The following is an 18,549-nucleotide window of genomic DNA, read 5'->3' as shown; positions in this document are numbered from 1 at the left end:
TCATAACAAAGGGAACCTCGCTTAAGACTGAATGTCAGGGAAATAAAGCTGCTTGCTGTAATTGAAACTCACTCACTCATGTTGCACTGCAAAAAATAAATAAATAAATAAATAATTATTGAACTACAGCTGACAACCTGCAAATTTTGCACAGCTGATATTAATATTGGCGTTGTCTACTGCTGGAATTGTGTTTACACATGCAGAAGAGTGCTTTTAAATCTAAAAACCCAAGAAAAAAAAAGAAAAGTTTGATGGAGAACGTGGACACGAGCATAAACACTGCTTATGCACCACAGGCGGTTGATAAACGAGGCCTCTGATTTGTCACGAAGCAACCCGGCATCCCGAGGATTTACATTCATATTGGACAAGCCCACAACGCATAACTTACACCCAGCAGTGACACACACGGGTGGAGGTACGTCCTCTGTAGGGTGGATGTTAAGGCTGCTGAAGCTAAGGGTGGTGGATGTTAAGGATTCATTCATGCGGGACACCAGCAGGACAAACAGGTGTGTTCTGGGCTTCTAATTTCAAACACATGCTACATTCATTAGCTCCTCAGAGACCCAGAAAATAACTCTTCTAGTTATTCATCAGTTATGTACGTAGGAGATTATGAGCATGGCATACATAATGCCAACGTGGTGCCCAGCTCCTCGGCTTTCCTTTCCTCCCAGGGCGACTCTCACATATGAGATTCTTAATGTCAACATTTAATTTAATCTCAACAGTTTAATTTTCTGAAACAGAAAATTATTTACTAAAGAAATATCTGATGATGTTTATACACAATGCTTTGTTAGAGGTTAAGTTTTTATGCATTTCATTTGTCAATTAATCCAAATCGTTTTTATTCAACAACATCAACGTTTTAATTGTTCCATCCTGTTAAATGTAAAAAAAATTTATTTTCTGATTTTTAATTTATTTCAGTTTTTGTTGTTTGCTTGCCGTTTTTTTATTTTTAGGGTTTCATATTGTTTATTGAAAGGTCAAAAAGTCTGTCTTGGTACTCCAACTTCCACTCGTAATTTAAAGGCATGCACGTTAAGTAAAGTGGGAATTTAACTTGGTCCTAGGTGAGAATGTGAGTGGATGGAAGCTCATAACACACAGTAAGTGTCCTTTACACTAAAAACCAATAAAAACAACCTAATATTATATTTCACTTACAGTTTTTATATAAACTTTACAGTCATAGTTTTACTTTTAATCTATTAAGTATGTTTGGGGAGTGTAATAGAAGGCATTGGCCTTGATGACACGCTTACTACATCTTTTCATTCTTGGTTAGGACGATTGAAAAGATCTCCTGGATGATTGAGGATGCATCAAGAAATTGAAAAGATGTTGCTTTTATTTCATGTTTTTAAAATAAAGTCTTCCTTTCTTTTTTATTGTTTTGAGTTCAACCTTTGATGTTCAGTGAAAATAGTGTAAATTTTCTCTTTACATAACTCGAACTTTTCTACAAAGTCAGTCACAAAGCTTTCAACTGTGAAATCACACATTCCTGTAACTTGCAGCCACTTTTTTGAAAGCATTTTTAGAGCACGCTCAGTGGACGCCAGCACCCACCTGGAACCTGACCCCGCTGACGTTGAGGTACAGGATCTCATCCGATCTGGACGAGTTGTCCACTGGAGGTTTGGGCATCGTCTTTTTGGCCAGCGGCAGCCAACCAACTGCCGCCGCCCGTGCAAATGGCAGCCATGTCGCCACGCCGGCTGCCATGTTGTATCAGAGCGCCCACCTGTAGAGTGTGAGAGTTCTTGTCCTCGTCGAAGGAGGGAAGAGCGGATGGAGCTAATGAAATGTTTATTGGCTCGGTTAAAGCCTTGCTCACTTCTTCAGCTGCCCTGATTTCCTTTGGCGGTCTGGGCAGTGAGATGTGAGGTGGTTGGACATGTTGGGGGGGAAGGAAAGGGGAAGGGAGGGGCCAGATTGCAGTTGGGTGTCAAGCCATGAAAAAAAGCTGTAAAGGGGCAGGAAAGCAGATCGATGAACAAGCGTGAGGCCCGTGCTTTTATTTTGTTGCAGTTTGGATGGTCTTCTCGTGACGCCGTCCTTTCTGTTCCTCTCCGTCTGGCCTGCGAGACACTTCTCAGGGTAAACGCTGCTTTTTTAAAATATTTCTCTGTTTCTCTACAAGTTCCTCTCAGTCCTGTTGCTCTAAATAGGATGCACTTCTTGAAAATATGAACTCTCTTGATAGGAAAACATAATTTCTTGAAATCTCAGCAGTCTTAGCACAATAGATTATGTGTAAAATAATAATAAAGTGGTTCTTTGATATTGCCGTCACAGGTTTATTGCTGCGGGGATTTACAAGAAAAGGCAGAAAGATATGAATCCAGGTAGGGAAGCGTTAAAACATTTGTGTCTGGCCTCCTCCCTTTCTCTCGCTCTCTCTCTCTCTGTCTGACTCTAGCTCTCTCACCCACCCTCTTTCCCTGTGAAGACTGATTTGTTACAGCACCGCAGCCTTTCAAATTCTTATTAAATTGTGATGATGGTCCCTGAAGTTGCAAGATAGACAGAATCGCCTGTGTTGCCTCCCTCCCTCTAAGTGTTTCTCAGCTGTGGAGATTATGGTTGTGCAGCCTCACTCTTCCTCTTGTTCTCTTTCTGCTCTTGCTTGCTGTTTTCCCCTTTATCTATCTCTGTGTTTTAGTCTCTCCCTCTTATTGAAGTTGCCGGGGCATTAGTGGTGGAGAAAGAGAGACACCAGCTTTGTTTCTGAGTGTAGAAGAGACGTCAGGCGCTCCTTTCTCCATGTCCATGTATGGTTGTCCTGTCAGAAAACACACAAACAGAAAAAGAAGCAGAGAGTGAGAGACAAACCAGGAGGAGAAGGAGAAGGAGGGAAGAGACTGAATTTAGAGAGAAAAGAGGAGGTATGGGTGGGAAAAAGCTGAAGAGAGGTAGGAACTGCAAGGGTCCTTACAGGGAAGAAAGACTTTGTTTTTTTTTGGCGTATTGTACTACAGCCAAGAGTCTTTGTTCCTACTTCTGGAGCTGATTTGTGTGGACTTGGGTAACCAAGTGTCCGGGAATGCAACAGACGTACTGGAACACACAACCTGACCCAGACCACATCAAAGCGTCCAAATCTGATTTAATCAACCTGTTTAATGACCACTGTCAGTTGTTATTAGTCCCATTTGGATGAAGGAGGTCCCTCATCTACCTAACAGACAGCTCAGTAGGCTGATGTTAATCACTGCAATCAGCGGTAAACACAGAGCAACCAAACTATCATCTATCATCATTAACTTGTGAATGGAAGAATGAAAACCACCTCAGAAAGTACCTATTAGAGCCGTTTTAAAATGTGTTACAAAAACAAGCTAAACTATGACAGAAAAAACGGAAAAGCAGAAAAGGTTTTTTTTAAAGAATTTCCGAACTAAGTTAAACACATTTTAAATAATAACACATATAATGCTGGTTTAGACAAACACTCGTTTTATCATTAAATCTAAACGAATCATTTTGATTGAATAGTGGACAGTATGTACATCTCATGTCTGTTTATTGATCCTCTTCGTCCTTCTCAAACTTCCCCTGAGGGCTGTACAGCTGAAGCTCCATTCATGTGTTTAAGATGAAGATATAAGGCTTCAGGTTATTAAAGATGTTTTTTATGACGAGACAAGCAGCGTATCCTCAGTCTGCAGAGCAAAAACATCGCTGGCCATCTTCCTCCTTCTCTCTCTTTATTTCTCCCACTGCGTTCTTCACTCAATAAAGACACAATAAAGTTTCCTGTGAAACTCCTCACCATCAGATGAAAAGTTATTGTCATGCATTTATTGCATTAAGTCCACAGTGGGAGCAATAAAACCGCTGCTTCCTCAGGTTTGAGTCGAATCACACTGAATCTGCCGTCTTCAGGAAATTTAACCTCTTAAACCCCCAAAACCTTTGTGATGATCAACAAACATTAACTACTTCTGCTCATTGTCATTGAAATGATATCCCAATGATACTAAAAGCAATAGTGAATATGTTTTTTAGTTTTTATCTGTCTGTGCTCTTCATATGGAATTTTTGCCTGCATGCAAAAACGTCTCCTCAAATATGACTTAGAAATCAGACTAAACTAAAACTAAAAATCAAAGTTACAAAGTTACATTATTGTATGCAGTTTTCTTTGTACTACCTTTACTTCTAATTAGTAGAATACTTCCATACTGTAGTATTGTTGCTGTTAGTATTTTAGTAAAACATATTGAGCGCACACACAGTCACCTGCCTGTGGCTGTTATCTGTCCTGCTGCGGTAAAGTCTCCAGTGTGTGTCTGTGATGAATTATGAATACGCTTTCAGCCTGACTAGTTTAGTTTAGCTGCACTGCCTCAGTTACCACTAAGCACATACAATCCACCACAGAGACAGACAGACACACACACACACACACACACACGCGCGCACACACACAGCTTCCCTGCGCTCAGTGGTGAACGTGCTCCAAGTGGAGCTTTCCATCATCTCAGCAGGAAAGCTTTAACTGAACAGCAACATTCAGTCACTCTGGCATGACGCTTATTTCTTTTCTCTATATTTTCACTGGTAATTTTTATCAAGGCTTAAATGTTACAAATGCGTTTCGCCAAAATGTTGATGAACAAGGAGGTGATATATATACTATATACATTTGCATTAGGGCATTATTGATCTTGAGTCCATGAGTGAATACAGCTTTGATTAGAATGAGGAAAATACTGCTGTGGGTTCAAATGTCTCTTTTTATCAAGTGCTTTTAAATGAGATGCCAAGTGTCCTTCACAAGCATCAACATGTGATGAACTGGAAGTAAAACCTTCCTCCATGTTGCCATCGCCCACTGCATTATGTACTAAAGCCGAAGAGCGCTTTGATGAAATGGCAGCGTCTGACTTCCTGGGAATGATAACAGGTTGGTGTTGTTTTATGTGCAAACTGAATGTCTTCCCTGTGATTCATTTTGTAATTTGAATTAAATGGCCAAGAAAATAGAGGTTAGGTTCTGAAATGGGTATTTCAGGTTAGTTCAGCAGTTTCACTTCCAGAAGAATGTCCTTCAAGTACCACACAAGGTGAGTAATGTCTGTAGTAAACAGCTTAAAAAGCTGAAAGGCTTTCTGTTTCTGGCACGTGTTGGACAGTCTTTTTCCACCTGCAGTTCTTTCCTCAGTCTGCAGGCCTGTAGTAAACCCATCTGCCCATCCTCTCTGTGGGAATCCCTGCTGACATCATGGTTTCTGAGTGAACATTAGATATTTACAGCACCCGCATAATGCCTTTTATCTACAGCCACTGCTCTGGGATTGGCGTTTAGCTCCCATCAAGCAGCTGGTGCTGCACCTCGACCCTTCTGGTAATGTGTTGGCTGCTGGTTTTATGGTTTTATGGTCATTACCACCCAAGAGCTGATTCCCAAAAGTTTGAAAGAGTTTCTACAATTCAAAGAACATAAACAACTGAAGTTTCAGAATAAAAGTCAACATGTTATAGTCCTGCATTTATCTATACAGTGAACTGTGTTCACATGTAATCCATTTCCCCATCAGTCACTGTGTTGTCTGTACAGCTTAAAAGCTTTGAGCAAACCTGAAAGGAGTTCTCCTTTAATGGGATCTGCCTGATTGCTCTTCTACATTCATCTGTTTGTGATTATGAAATGAATCAGCTGAAGTAAACAGATACATTATTCAATAGTGGGACCAGAGGTGTGTTTAGATCAGGTAAAGAGCTTCCATCATTCAGTGGGCTTCCTTTTAAATGTTCAATAACACTTTATAATAAAACCTGCATTCAAATGTCCAATCCCATCCATCCATCCATCATCCATCCCCTTCCTCCCACACAGGTCTGATATGGCAGGCCCAGACATCCATCTGCCTGTCCACATCATCCCAAAGTGATCAAGCAGCGCACCCTCCACTCCATGGTTGTGTTTAGAAACTGTACATAAAACTTGTGACAGAAGTGGTGCCAAAGGGCAGCCCTGCTGGAGTCCAGCACCCGCAGAGTATGAGGCTGACTTGCAATGTAGTTCAGGCTCTCACTACAATCGCACAGATGCAAAGTACTCTGTGCAAACAAGCGCGACAATTCAAAAGCTTCCCCAGAGGACGACCAGAGAAACGCGGTAATATCCGGTCTCCTAGTGTGGAAACACTTGTACACCAGTTGGGTAACGAGCTGCTCCAGTGTAATATTTAACCAAAAAAATAAGCACAATGTTGGAAAATTGTTTGGAAAGAAACTTCTTCATAGACAGATGCATCAGGAAACATGAAACACCACAAGCAGGAGACTTTCATTCAGATCAATATGCAATTTTCTTCTGAACTCCAGCAACTTCTCTCCACGTTCCTGATGCTTCTGATAATACGGTGACTCTGGGTACAATCATCAGGATTTTCATCCCTTTCAGGCAACCTTGTAAAGTAAGCAAAGCAGTTTCTTAACAGAAAAAAATATATCTATTTTTCCAAGTTTCTTTTTTCCAAGGGATATTTTTTCCCTTTAGGAAGATCACCTTGTGCTTCACCCTCATACAAACTGCCACAACTAAATAAAGTGTAAACCTTTCAGTAAAACATAAATCTCCTGCATCTGCTCTTCTTCACATAAATTGGTCAATAACAGGAAAACAACAGGTCTCCAATCACTAATCAGCAGAAAACATGCTTCTGATTACTAATCAATAAAGAGAAACCAGGCTGTCTGCTCACAGATCAATAAAATGTCCTCGGGAAGTGCGGTGGGGACTTTTCAGTCTTTCTGATTTTACAATTTTCCTTCTTGTTTTATTGATTGGGGTTTATTCTTTGTTCAGCTCGTGGTTACATCCTGTTTCTACAGCTGAGTTATTTTATTTTTTATCATTTTAATCTCTTCTTTGATCTATTTTTATGTTACTTTTCTCAAATTAGGATTATTGCTCCTAAAATAAAACTTAGTGTTTCTGCTTAAGGTTACATTTGCGTTGTACAAATGAAGCCTACTTTTATTACACTTTTGGTCATCGGTTCTTCAAAACTGAAGTTTTGCTTTGAAGGATACTATTCCACTTTCAATGTTTTGCATTGTACGGTATTTTTACGGGCATGTATTTGGTATATTTTTGGTTCAGAAACTGTTTTTGTTATCATTTTTGTTAAGTGCTAAGTACTCCCTTATTTTTCCACCTTTACCTGTTCATGTATATACTTTATCATGCTATGATGTAGTGTTGTCATGCTGTTCCATCGTTCACTGCAAATGTTTGTAGAACTTGCCAAAGACCAGACACACGCAAATCTGAGGTCAGTAAACTCAATAAACAGCAGTCCACCCATCCATCCACCCTGACCTCCACCTGTCGTTACTACAGCTCTCAGAGGGTGCTGTTAAAAGCAGTTGTGTTGCCTCACACGACAGCTGGAAAACGCTTACCAAAAATGATTAAATATAAATTTTGAGAATTCAGAGATGAAATGAGTTTGTTTTAAATGAAAAGAAAGCTTCTGAAACAGTAGGAGCAGCGTTTCTGCTGGAGTGGAAACTTCTGTTCCCACACAGACACTCACAGAGTGATGGAGGGCAGCACATGGCCGGCCACTCTAAGTGTTTGTGTGAAACCATTAGACGGCCATCACTGAGCAGCGCTTCACTGCGGCCGGCAGACACACACACACACACACACACACACACACACACACACACACACACACACACACACACACACACACAGTTCAGTACAAGCAAAAGAATACAGCATCTGCACATTGGATATAATGATTAACCGAAAATATGTCAGCTGACAAAAGCAAACAAAAGCGAAATGATCCATCATCCATCAACCCATCTGTTCATCCACCCACCCATCCAACCATTAAGTGCTGCTGAATCACAGTCAGGTGGCAGCAGCATTTTCAGCTCCACCTGGAGGATCCTGAGGATTTCCCAGACCGGATGAGACATATAATCTAACAGCGGGTTCTAGGTCTGCCCCTGGGTCTCCTTCAAAAACTGTAATTGCCCAGAAAACCTGGAAAGTAAGGAGGTCAGGATGCATCCTGATCATGTGGCTCCATGCTCCACTCCTTTACGCACCAACATGCAACCACCCAAAGATCATGAGCACATGTCAGCGTCTAATACTTCAGAAGCTTCACATTCACAGCTGACTCTTTTTAAACATGATCATCATCATAATCTCACCATTTTTCTGATGAGAACACATGAACTTTTATATTAGTATAAACTGCCAACAAATCCAGCTGAAAAGGCCTGAACAGGCTGCTCCTCCTGTCATTAAAATCCCATCATCTTCCTTATTTTTTAAAGAGGATCTAAAGGTACCTCAGTGTGAAATTCACATCAACCCCAACATGTAGCCTGTTTGAGAACCTGTATAATGACAGGAAGAAATGAAAGGATCAGGTGAGCTCCTCCACGCCAGCTTATAAATGCACCACCGTGATGTCAGATATTGGTAAGTTCAAATGGAGAGGAGCACAAGTCTTTATTAAAACGCTTGTTTCAATGTACGTATTGATGTACCGACTACTATCACTGGATTGCTGTGACTCTGATCATGATTTATGATTTATTTCCTCTTTGTTTTGTTTTGTCTGCTTGAGTCTCACCATCTGTACAGATGCTGGCGTTTCCCACCAGAACAGTAACTTAAATTAGCACGGAGCTGCTCACGAATGCAGCGACAGTAGTTTAATAAGAGCTGATGATACCTCCTGACCAGTAGAAGGTGCCAATGTCCTGTTAATACCTGTTGCTGTACCTGATGATTAGCAGCTTGTAATTATGGCTCTGTACGCGGAATAGTTTGCCACATTCGAAGGCCTTCGACTCAAGTTTCTACGTGTATTAGAAGTATTACATGGTACGGGAAGTAGAAGTATAAAAAAGTAGAAGTAAAATATAAAGCTGGCAGAGGTTTGGCCTTTCATGTTGTGCCTGAGAGCCTGGAGCCGGACGATAAACCGGACACATGGAAGATTGCACTTCTAGCCTTTGCTGGACCTCCAGTCTTAGAAAAGTTCAGCACATTTTTATTCACCGATGTTTGACAAGGTTGTTGCAAAGTTTGATGAACACTGCTCGTTCAGTTGCACACAGAGCTACCGAAGCTTTGATTCTTTTATTATAGACCTGGAGTTAAATGTATTAGACATTTAATATTTTATTTTCGACCTTTGCTGGCTTTTCCTTTTTTATTTTTAAAGTGAACAACATCAGGGATCATCCGGTATTAAAGCTCCTACAGGTTAACCCAGTCTATGAAGACATTTTTACATCATCTCATGAACAATTTAAAATGTAAATTATTTTATCAATGTTTCCATTCACTGTTGTGTGGAATAATGTTGTTGGCTAATAAAGACAATCAGCAGGTACAAAAAGATGACACTTGAAACTTTGTGGAAAACATATAAAAAGATATTTTCTTCCTATTTTTTCCAAATGACTGCAGCAAACTGTTGCATCTATGTGGAAAACCAAAATGAAGCCCATACATTCAAAGACATGTAACAAGGCTGGCAGCTGTTGACTCACTGGTCTTAGCACCTTCATGCTGATTAGCACTTACTGTGAGGTTATTTTATGCTCCAGATTGTTCTCCTACTCTGTGCAGGAGAAGATCATTTAAATTAACAAAAGAAACACGGGGAGGACAGGAGAAAAGTGGTGGGAAAAGGCAGCGTAAATTTTGCATAAATGCACCAGGATGCATGTTATCGGAACATGCAGAGCGCGACTGCGCTTTCAGATAACATGCAGCTCCACGCTCACTGCTGAGAGCTGTGTCCATTTTTTGCACAAGGACTGATCTATAGCCGGCTCAGACCATTTAAATCGTACGCATGTGCTATTTTATGTTATTTTCTGTGCCGTTCATTTATATCTAGTGGCTGCTCTAAACTTTTAGCTGACACACAGTTACATCGACTCACTGAGGTGAAGAGCCAGATATGTGTTTGTCCTTAAAATTGACAGATTTGCTTCTTGGTTTGCGCTCTGGCTGCAGCCAGCGTGGCACTGCTTTCACACAGCAATGTACCCGCGAGCTTTTTGTTACTAAAGCAGCCACTGTTGGGTTTTTAGTGCGTACTTGACTCACTGAACAATCCAAACCATATGGTATGAACACGTTTCTCTGACAATTCAGATCTTTAACAGCATGTTTACTCCGTGTGCAAATAGCACTGAACACTGACTTTTCATCAGCGAGTTGCACATAAAACATCTGGAAAGGAAACTCTTCTAACAGAAACATGTTGCATGTTAGAGACTGGATTTGAAAACTATTCTGGGTTCTGATATGAAACTTTTTTAGCATGTAGCTAAAGGCTAGATTATACTCTATTGTGGATGCTGGACAGCTGGAGACCCCACGGCCGAGTCACTCCTGTTACATTGTTTGACATCTGCTTGAAGTCTGCTGCCTGATCCGAGTGGACCCTTACTGCCTTGCAGACGTGGAAAGTATGATTCCTTCTTCAAACTAGACCTAACATTACTCCCTGCCTCTAAATATTGACCTTAGGGATGATAGGAGGTTAATGCCAAGCTGTCAAATTTTATTTACGCAATATAAATGTCAAAAGATGCCCTCCACCATCTGAAAAAGATGCGGTGTGACCCGCCACTCTGATATTCACGACTATGGAGGCAAAGCTCCATAGTCGTGAACTTTTCATCTACTAATTGGAAGGTTTGTGGTTCAATTCCTGGCTGCCCCAGTCTGCATACCAAACATCATCTGGCAAGACACTAACCCCATCTCCGATGCACCTGCTGCAGTGTGAATGTTCAATAGAAAGCACTTATGTAGAAAAACTATAGAAAAGCTTTTTGTATGAACGGCTGAATGAGACGAGTGCTCAGGTAAAGTAGAAACGCGCTGTATAAGAACCAGCTTACACAAAATACACAAATCCTTGCTTTATAGAACTGCATTAATTCTTTGCTTTAGTCCATCATGCTAATGTAATGCTCTGTAATTGCATCAAGCTTGCTAATGCATTGCCAGTATTCCTGAAATGAAGACATATGCCATTTTTCTCATTTTCACAGCTCTGATCATCGGCTCGGAAGTCTTCAGCCGTTCCTGCGTGCGTTCCAACACAGTCCGCTCACTTCCACTCACGATGGCAGAGCAACACAAACACACCAGAGCAACATCGCCCAGTACAGCAAAGGCTCTTATCCAGTGGATTAAATGTGCTGCCAAGGAGGAGTTGACCAAACTCGCATTGATTAAGTATTGCATATGTGTCATATCAGGATATCCTGCAGAGTTTCACCAAAAAACTGTTAAAGTAAAAGCACATCACAGCCTGTGTTCCTCTTTCACTGTAAAACCTCGAGTGAAATTTGTTTAGCTACCAAAGTGTGCCCGCGCATTAAAAAGCAACCTTAAAACCAGTTAAAGGCCTGTGCAGCATCACATTAGCTATGAACTGGCATAGATTGAATTTGAAGACGTTTCACATTCGATTATTTACCGTCTGCTTCTCAGCTGACTGCTGAGAAACAGACCGACTGCGTCACTGACACAAATCAGGACCAGCTACCATGAAACAGTCTGATAACACAGTGACTTCACAACAATCTTCATCTTTGACAAGAACAAAAAAAACATTTATTTAGCCTAAAATGTTTATTTTCTTAAAGAACGTTGTGCTAGAAACGACAGTGTCCACATTTAGGAAACCACAGAGCCTTACAGGGGAAAAGGATATTTTTCACTTTCCCTTATTGGGCGAAACAGAAAATGCCACAAATGCTCTGCGGAGTACAAAATAGTCATTAATCTGCAGATGAAATTAGTCCCCAAGAATGCACTGTTTACTTGAGCGGCTGTTTCAGAATAAAAACATCAACTTTTACATGAGTGAGGTGTTTTTAAAGATGTACACCTCTCGTAATGGATTGAAGCCAGACGTGAGGCCACAAAGTATCAAGACTACAAAAGACGTTCGAGCGTGCAATGGCATCAAAAATTCTTGACTTGCACGATTTGAATCTTTCCTATCGACTCTCAATGAAACTTTAAAAGGTAAAAAAAGACAATAAGTGAGTTAGGAAGCCTCCAACTCCCTTTTGGAGGTTTAAAGAGTTTCAGGACTGCAGAAGCAGGAGGTGTGTGAATATTAATGAGCACAGTGTGTGCACATGTATGTGTGTGCACGCATGCATATGACAAGTGTTCAAGCGGCAGGTGTGTGTCTGTGTGTGTATGCGAGACTGCTAACCACTGTTAATAGCAAACACACAGAACTTCATCACTAATTCATACAGCTGGATTACGTCAACCTCAACACGCAGGCGCACACACACACACACACACACACACACACACACACACACACACAAAGGAAAATTATCCACATTTATCTGCTTCTATCTTCTATCTAAATCTTAATCTTGAGGCTTTGTCTTAATTATTTGTCATAAATTGGTGAACTTGCTGTCTCCTGTTTATCCCAAACACCTCAAACCTTTCTTTTCTATTCTTTTCTATTCTGTTTTATTCAGTTCTATTCTTCCTCCCTCGTCCTGTTCTGCTCTTTTCCATCTACAGTTTTTAGTCACAAACGCCACTTTTTTCTTCTTTGCTCCTCTTTATTCCAAGTTTTCTACTCTGATTTTATTCTCTTCACCTCCTCGCTCCAAACTCTTACTCACCCCCTCCCACCCCCCACCCCTCTCCACCCCCACCCCTCTCCACCACGCCATCCCGTCCCGCTCCTCTTCCTCCACTCGACTTTTCCACTCCCTTCTTATTCTATTCTCAGCAGTGGTAGCGGTGTATCTGGAGCAGTTTCCATCCTACTTACCACAGCTGCTGGTGCTGGTGCGGCTGCTGATGATGAAGGTGAAGAGTAAGGCGAGGAGGAAGAGGAGGCAGGTTTTCCAGGTGAAACCACTGTGGACGGATGCAGGAGGACAGAAGAAGAAGAATAAAAAAGAAGAAGAAGTAGGAGGAAGAAGAGGAGGAGTGTTGTTTTACTGTCTCAGATCTGTCCTGCTCTGCTGCCGCGGCAACAACCACATCTCCTGTCATCCCTCTCTGTCTCACTCTCTCTTTCTCTCTCTCTCTCTCTCTTTCTCTCTCTCTCTCTCTCTCTCTCTCTCTCTCTGTGGCTCCACCTCCTGTTTCCTGCTCGACCCTCCCCCTGTCTCCTTTTTGTTTTCTCACTCTCCTCTCTCTCTCTCTCTGTTCGTTGTCATTTCTTGCTCTCTTCCTCGTGTCCCTCCCTTTTCTCATCACACACACACACACACACACACACACACACACACACACACACACACACACACTGCTCTACATTAAACAGACTGATGGGAGTTTCATGTTGGAAGGAGAGAGAGAGAGAAAAATGGACAGAGAGAGGGGGGGGGAGGAAAATTACAACTTCTGATGTAAAGTGTTCAGATTACATTACAAAATCTTTCATATCATTATCAAAGAAAAACCCTCATCGAACATACAGTGCAATAAAGTTGCAATTTAAAAACACTATTTATAAGGAAAAAATGTATATTTGTTATTAGAACGACACTTAAAATTACAGCGTTTGTGTAATAGAGACTATTCTATACTCCAAATTCTAGCACGTGCTCTGCATGCAAACTTATTTCTTTGTTAAATTACTAACTTTATTTTCACTTTAAAAACATAAACGTAGCTATGACCTTTATTCTTTATGGTGTCAATTTTAATTACTTGTGACAATTTTATTTTAAAAAAACAGAGAGGTGTTACATGTTCGTTGGGGTTGTAATGGGACAGATTTTAGGGATGTGTCATGAATGGAGTCTTTGTTTGTTTTTATAATGACTATTTTCTGTAACTTTACCTCTTGAGATACTTTCACACCACCTGATTCTGAGAACTTCAATCTAAATATTATAAATTAACATAATTGTATTTAACTGGCAACTGATGCAATATAGTCTCTATTGATTTATTCAAAAGTAATTTACTTACAAAAGTTAAAACTTTACATTGTGAAACCTTACACAGCATTATTTTTAGGCAATATTGAAACGGACAATATTCCAATAATGTTCCATTACACAACACACTGTTGTGACTTTTCATGCACAGTGACATGATGACATTGACTTTACATAGATCTGATATTTTACCCTGACTAATGCTTTGGTGAAATTACAGTTTTAACCCAGGTAAGATTTTTTTCACATATTTAAAATTTTATTTCCATATTAATTCTCAAAATATCTTTTTTTTCCTACATATCCTACAATGACCATCTGCAGCCCATTCAAACATCACGACTACATGAGGATCCATATAAGTAGAGCATCTGACAATACTCAATACGACTTTAAGTTGCAGTCATGTGTAATCTATTGACACAAAGTACAGAAGTTTTTAATTCAAGTTTGAATGTAGCAGGTTTCCTTGAATCATCTTAAGGGTCGGGTTTCGTTTGTTCCCTTAGACACTTGAAGGTAACACAATCAGCTTAAACACTTAATCAGACAAAACACTGTCCATACGCGCAAACACCCACACAGCCGGACACTGGAGCTGTGCACTAAAACATTTAAAGAGCCAGTGAGCTGTCCTGATGACAAAGCAAACCATGTGTTTTTCTGTATTTTGCTTTTTAGATTAAATGTGGAGCTGAGAATTAGAAGAGTTGGTCCCCTTCAAAGTATTTCTCCTACTACCTGTTAATCATCTTTGCATCACAGATATTGATCCATCCATTTGCTTCCCCATAAGAATTTTTCTCTAATATCAATGTTCAGTTCTTCCTGGAGGACCTCAGGGCACTCCCAGGCAAAATGAGATACAACCATTCCTGCAAGTCTGCCTCAGGATGCCCTCCTAGTTGGGGTGCCTGGAAAGCCTCACAGGGGAGGAGGCATTTGGATCAGATGCCCCAAACATCTTAAACTCAAAGTGTAGTCTGAACTTGCTCTGGATGTCCAAGATCCCCCTCACTGTTAATCTCTAAGGCTCAGTCCAATCATCCTGAGAAGGAAACTCCTTTCAGCTACTTCACCTCATCCTTGAGATCATTACCAAGAGCTGATGACCAAAGGTAAGAGTTACAGCAACTGATAAATCAACAAGCTTTACCTCTGAAGTCTCTCTGTTTGTGAAGTTCAAAAGACTGCATGCAGTTGTGTGAAAAACTAAATGTGTCACATGAGAGTTTGTAGATCCACTTATATCAGCATTTGAGTTAAAGTAATTGTTTTCTGTATGACTTTATCAGTCTGTCACATTTTTGTTGAGGACTAAGGAGAAATATGCAATGACCAAGATGAGGTTTTTTACTGGCAACCCTTCAACACGAGCCATATTTGTTCAGTGTTCTTCTAATTATGCGATCATGAACTTTAAAATCTAACAAAACTGAGACCTTTAAAGACTGAGATGGTCTGATCTTGGGATGAATCTGCTGGGACACCGACTCACGGGAAGAGCATTGTGTTAACACAAATAAATGATCCAACTTAGCAAAGCTTCTGCTTTTACCGGGGGTCACACTTGCTGATGATTACTTAATAGAGGCTATTTGATTAGTAGCACATGGCTGCTACTTACCCTCTTAATTTCTACGGAAGCAGGAAGAGTTTACTAAGTTTTCCAGGACTGAACAAAATCCTGTGTTTAAACTTTCTTTTTCGCATCACTGTAGGTATAAATCTTATCTTGAATATACAATGATTTGATGGGTTACAACAGGGGTGGGGGAAGTCCAGGCCTCAAGGGCCAGTGTCCTGCAGGTTTTAGATCTCACCCTGGGTCAACACACCTGAATCAAATGATTAGTTCATTACCAGCCTCTGGAGAACTTCGAGACATGTTGAGGAGGTCATTTAGACATTTACAGTTTTTCTCAGTTGCTTTGGTGCATTTCTCACAACAGAATTGATCTCTGCACCACTACTAAGGCTCTTCTCAAAACAGTTAGTGCAAACTGCAAAACATGGTGGATAACTTGCAAAACTGAGTCACTTCATCAAAAAGAAAAGTCAGTTGTTCAAAAGCAAGTCCCTTAATCAAAACAGATCATATATTCATCAAAAGCAAGTACTTATATCAATCAAAGTGTCAGGGCGTCACAATTACAAGTCATTACACCAGCACCTTTGGTCACAAAATCAAATGGTTTGAACATGTTCTCATTGTGACGGATTTCTTTGTAGGTGCTTCCCAATGACATGTCAAGTCTGGACAGCATGCACGGCATGTTGAAAACCATTAATTGTAAAGGAAAATCAAGACACTTCATATGCACTCTTGATAATATTTAATTGAAACTGTTCACAGCATTGTGCAACTGGGGAAATACAGTAAATCAAACATTTTACAGCAAACATAAACTCACTTAGACAGTAAACCTTACTGCAGTAGTTATGAAACAAAAAACAAACAAACTGAAAAACAGACACTGCTGCATATCAATCATTGATATCTAGATGCTCCCATCTGTCTGCCCACATATTTGCATCAACATCACAGCGAATGTCAGCTCTATCGATGCATCGGGGAAAGCATCTTCTGGAGTGTCGAATCCACCCTCTGCAGGACTCTGCTGTGATGTCATCACAAGCTGCATCCATAGCTGCTAGCAGGGTCATTTGGGTATGTGGATGCCTGTCGTATACCTTCCACCTCCAGGAAGAGAAAAACTCCTCAATTGGATTTAGGAATGGAGTGTAAGGAGGAAGAAACTCCATAAGCATCCTGTCGTGTGCTGCAAACCACTGCCTGACTACAGCAGAGTGATGGAAGCTAACATTATCCCAAACCACTACATACATTGTCCGATTGTCACCAGGATCATCCCTTTCATTTTGTGGGATTAGGTCCCTATAAAGAGCGTCCAGAAAAGCCAACAGGGGTTGTGTATTGTATGCACCAATACGAGGAATATGGGTGTGAACGCCATTTTCTGAGATTGCTGCACACATCGTAATATTTCCTCCTCGTTGGCCTGGGACATCAATGGTGGCTCTTTCGCCAATGTGATTTCGTCCACGCCGTCTGCCTTTTGCGAGATTGAATCCCGCTTCGTCAAGATATACAAATGTGTGCAGGGGTTCCCTGGCCTCCAATTCCAGGATACGCTATCCAAAGGATGAGACTAAAAAAGTCTGTAATGGTCCATTTGGCACAACAGATTGTACAGTTTGAACTGTGAATAGGATTACAGTAACATGCATAAATGTAAGTGCAGTACATGGCCTAAACTTTTACAGTAAACAGAGGTACATATGCAAACATGTTTTACCTGTACATACTGGTGACGGCGCTCCTTCACTCGATCACTGTTCTGTTCAAATGGTACTTTGTACAATTGCTTCATGGACATTTCATTCCGTCTGAGGACTCTGTCTATGGTGGAAATTGATATTGACTGAATATTTCCGAAGATGGTGTCATCTTCTACGACAGTTCTTTGTATTTCTCTCAGTCTCAAAGCGTTGTTTGCAGCCACCATTGCACAAATTCTTTCCTCTTGCTGCGGAGTCAAAAGTGGACCTCGTCCACCTCTTCTAGGTTGTCTGGCAGTCCTTTAAGCGCAAACACACTTACAGTAATTGTTACAGGACTATCATTCAAAACTCCTTTCTTTACAGCATTACTGTATTGTACCACAGCACACTATGCCACACCTGGGCCAAGTCTGCGCTTCAGTTACAGTACGTCTATACTGTATGTAAAGATCTATAAGGTCATGTCCTAATGCAAGTCTCCTGTATGACTATGAAAGTGCAGAGCAAATTAGTTTGTGCTGAATAACTACATTACAGTATGCTCGCCTGTTTTCCCGATGAAATGTCTGAATAATGGAACTTACAGTAGTTCTCCCAACATTTGGCTGCACCCTTCGACCAGCCTCGGCCATTGTGAGGCCATGGTTTATCACATGATCCACAAGTGTTGCCCTGATTTCGTCAGGGACGTGTCTATGTGGTTGGCCTCTTCTTACCCGGTTTTGTCCTCGTCCTCCACCGATCCTCACCCCTCTTCCACAAGGCTGACGTTCCATGTTCTGCAGTTTTGTAGATTCAGTATGCACCTCATGCCAATCCTGTCTGTTGGTTTACATTATATATATACTTGTAGAGTAGGGGATACTGTAACGCGATTCACCCGTGACTGGGTAGAAGAGGCTTTTCATTGGTTGCAAGTAAGAGTAACACACACCAATTTTCATTAGTGTGATTTAAGGTTCACCTGAGAAAAGTAATTTATGGAGATTTTCATGGAAACTCCTTAAAAGTAGGGTTTTCAAAATGGGTGTACAAATTGTTTGACAAGATGTTCAACAATTTTGAGTGCACTGACACAAGCAATGAAATGAAGACTATTAGTTGTAAGGACAATGACTATTCAGCCGGTACAAGTATAAATAATTGTGACATTCATGATAAAAGCAAGGAGATAGTGATGAATAGCAAGTCAAAAGTGACCATTCTTTAGATATTTGTACTTACTCAACTGCTTCATGTCCAAAGGCATTTGCCGAAATGAACATGAAACCGCCA

The 18,549-nt window shown here is 40.8% G+C and overlaps 1 protein-coding gene across 1 annotated transcript in view; it reads right to left on the bottom strand.

The window, feature by feature from the left end:
• Positions 1–13,079, bottom strand: part of kcnd1 (potassium voltage-gated channel, Shal-related subfamily, member 1) — an 81,134-nt gene extending 68,055 nt beyond the window's left edge. Inside the window, exons 1-2 of the mRNA XM_085259162.1 lie at positions 12,846–13,079; positions 1,585–2,800 (exon numbers count right to left, since the gene is read on the bottom strand). Coding sequence (XP_085115288.1) covers positions 1,585–1,740 — 156 coding nt within the window. The 5' untranslated portion in view covers positions 1,741–2,800; positions 12,846–13,079. The remainder of the gene's footprint in view (positions 1–1,584; positions 2,801–12,845) is intronic.
• Positions 13,080–18,549: the final 5,470 nt, after the last annotated feature.

The sequence above is a fragment of the Mchenga conophoros genome, linkage group LG20, assembly GCF_057382185.1.
Source record: "Mchenga conophoros isolate Kocher_MC1m ecotype Shallow Benthic linkage group LG20, M_conophoros_male_GT1.1, whole genome shotgun sequence".
Lineage (NCBI taxonomy): Eukaryota > Metazoa > Chordata > Actinopteri > Cichliformes > Cichlidae > Mchenga > Mchenga conophoros.
Note: the sequence above shows the minus strand (reverse complement) of the source record. Positions and strands in the feature narration are given on the sequence as shown.